Raw genomic sequence first — 1071 nt, 5'->3', positions numbered from 1 at the left:
TCCCCAGACTCCCCAGCATCGTCTTGCTCTTTCCTCTGACTATAATCGGGTTGTTCCTTCAGGTATAAAACCCCATTTTGCCCCCCTCCCCTCTCTGATGTGGCTTTTCTTTCTTAAAGGGACCACCCGGCTCTCAGCAGTCCCCTCACGCACAGCCCCCCCCACACAACCCCAGCAACCCCATGATGGGACCCCACGGCCAGGTAAGCTGCAAAAAAGAAAAAAAAGAAAACAAAAAAACGCTTTATTTCAACCACTGCTCTTTCTTTTCCTCCCCTCATTCCCTCACCCCCACACACACCATTCACCACGCCTCCTCCTACCCTTGAGCCTTTGGGGGCTCTAGTTTTGCTCGGGGTACCTCCCTGTAGATGTCGGACCCCCCTTTAGTTGTGAGCTCCCTTTTTTATGTTTTTATGAAAGCTGAGCATCCAGAGGCAGCGGGGCTCTTCTCCTCTCTCCGAGCCCAGAACCAGCTTGTCCCTGTGRGGGATGAATAATTCACCCCCTGCCCCTCCCCCGGAGCAGCTTGTGGGGGGTTGCACACTTATCTTCTCCTTACCACACACACACCTCTCCCCTTCCCCCTTTCTTACTTATTCTTGCATCTTATAAATAAAACGGGTGACAAGCTAAATAAACGTACATCCACCGATCGACACACTTTTTCCAGAATAAATGACGCAACTTTTCAGCGGCTTGAACTTTCTGAGGAGAAACATATCTCTGTAGCTTTGAGAAGTTTTGGCCTCGGTCGTTGTGTTCCGGCACTTATCCAGAACAGCAGCCACAGATGCCACTGTGGAGGTAAAGCAAGGCTTCGCCCATTAACTACGGCAGCTCAGCTCTTCATTCTTGTGGTTTCGAGTTTCCTCCTTGTGTGCGCGAGAGTGTGGACATGCTTCCGCTAAGGCTTTGAACCGTGTTGTTGGCCTTAGGTGTCACCGAGTAAGCCAGGCAGACCACAGGCCGAGTCAGCTTACACCACAGCGAGAGCAGCCAGGCTGTGTGAGCGCTGCCTACACACACACACACACACACACACACACACACACACACACACACACACAC

The 1071-nt window shown here is 51.9% G+C and overlaps 1 protein-coding gene across 3 annotated transcripts in view; it reads left to right on the top strand.

The window, feature by feature from the left end:
- zgc:110158 (single-stranded DNA-binding protein 3) overlaps positions 1–1071 on the top strand; it is a gene marked incomplete in the record, with an annotated part of 65032 nt that overhangs the window by 55895 nt on the left and 8066 nt on the right. For 2 of the 3 annotated variants that reach the window (XM_014009781.1, XM_014009780.1), the window contains 1 exon segment: positions 120–203. In XM_014009781.1, the coding sequence (XP_013865235.1) occupies positions 120–203 (84 nt within the window). 3 annotated transcript variants of the gene reach the window in all.

The sequence above is a fragment of the Austrofundulus limnaeus genome, unplaced genomic scaffold, assembly GCF_001266775.1.
Source record: "Austrofundulus limnaeus strain Quisiro unplaced genomic scaffold, Austrofundulus_limnaeus-1.0 Scaffold61, whole genome shotgun sequence".
In the NCBI taxonomy this organism is placed as follows: domain Eukaryota; kingdom Metazoa; phylum Chordata; class Actinopteri; order Cyprinodontiformes; family Rivulidae; genus Austrofundulus; species Austrofundulus limnaeus.
Note: the sequence above shows the minus strand (reverse complement) of the source record. Positions and strands in the feature narration are given on the sequence as shown.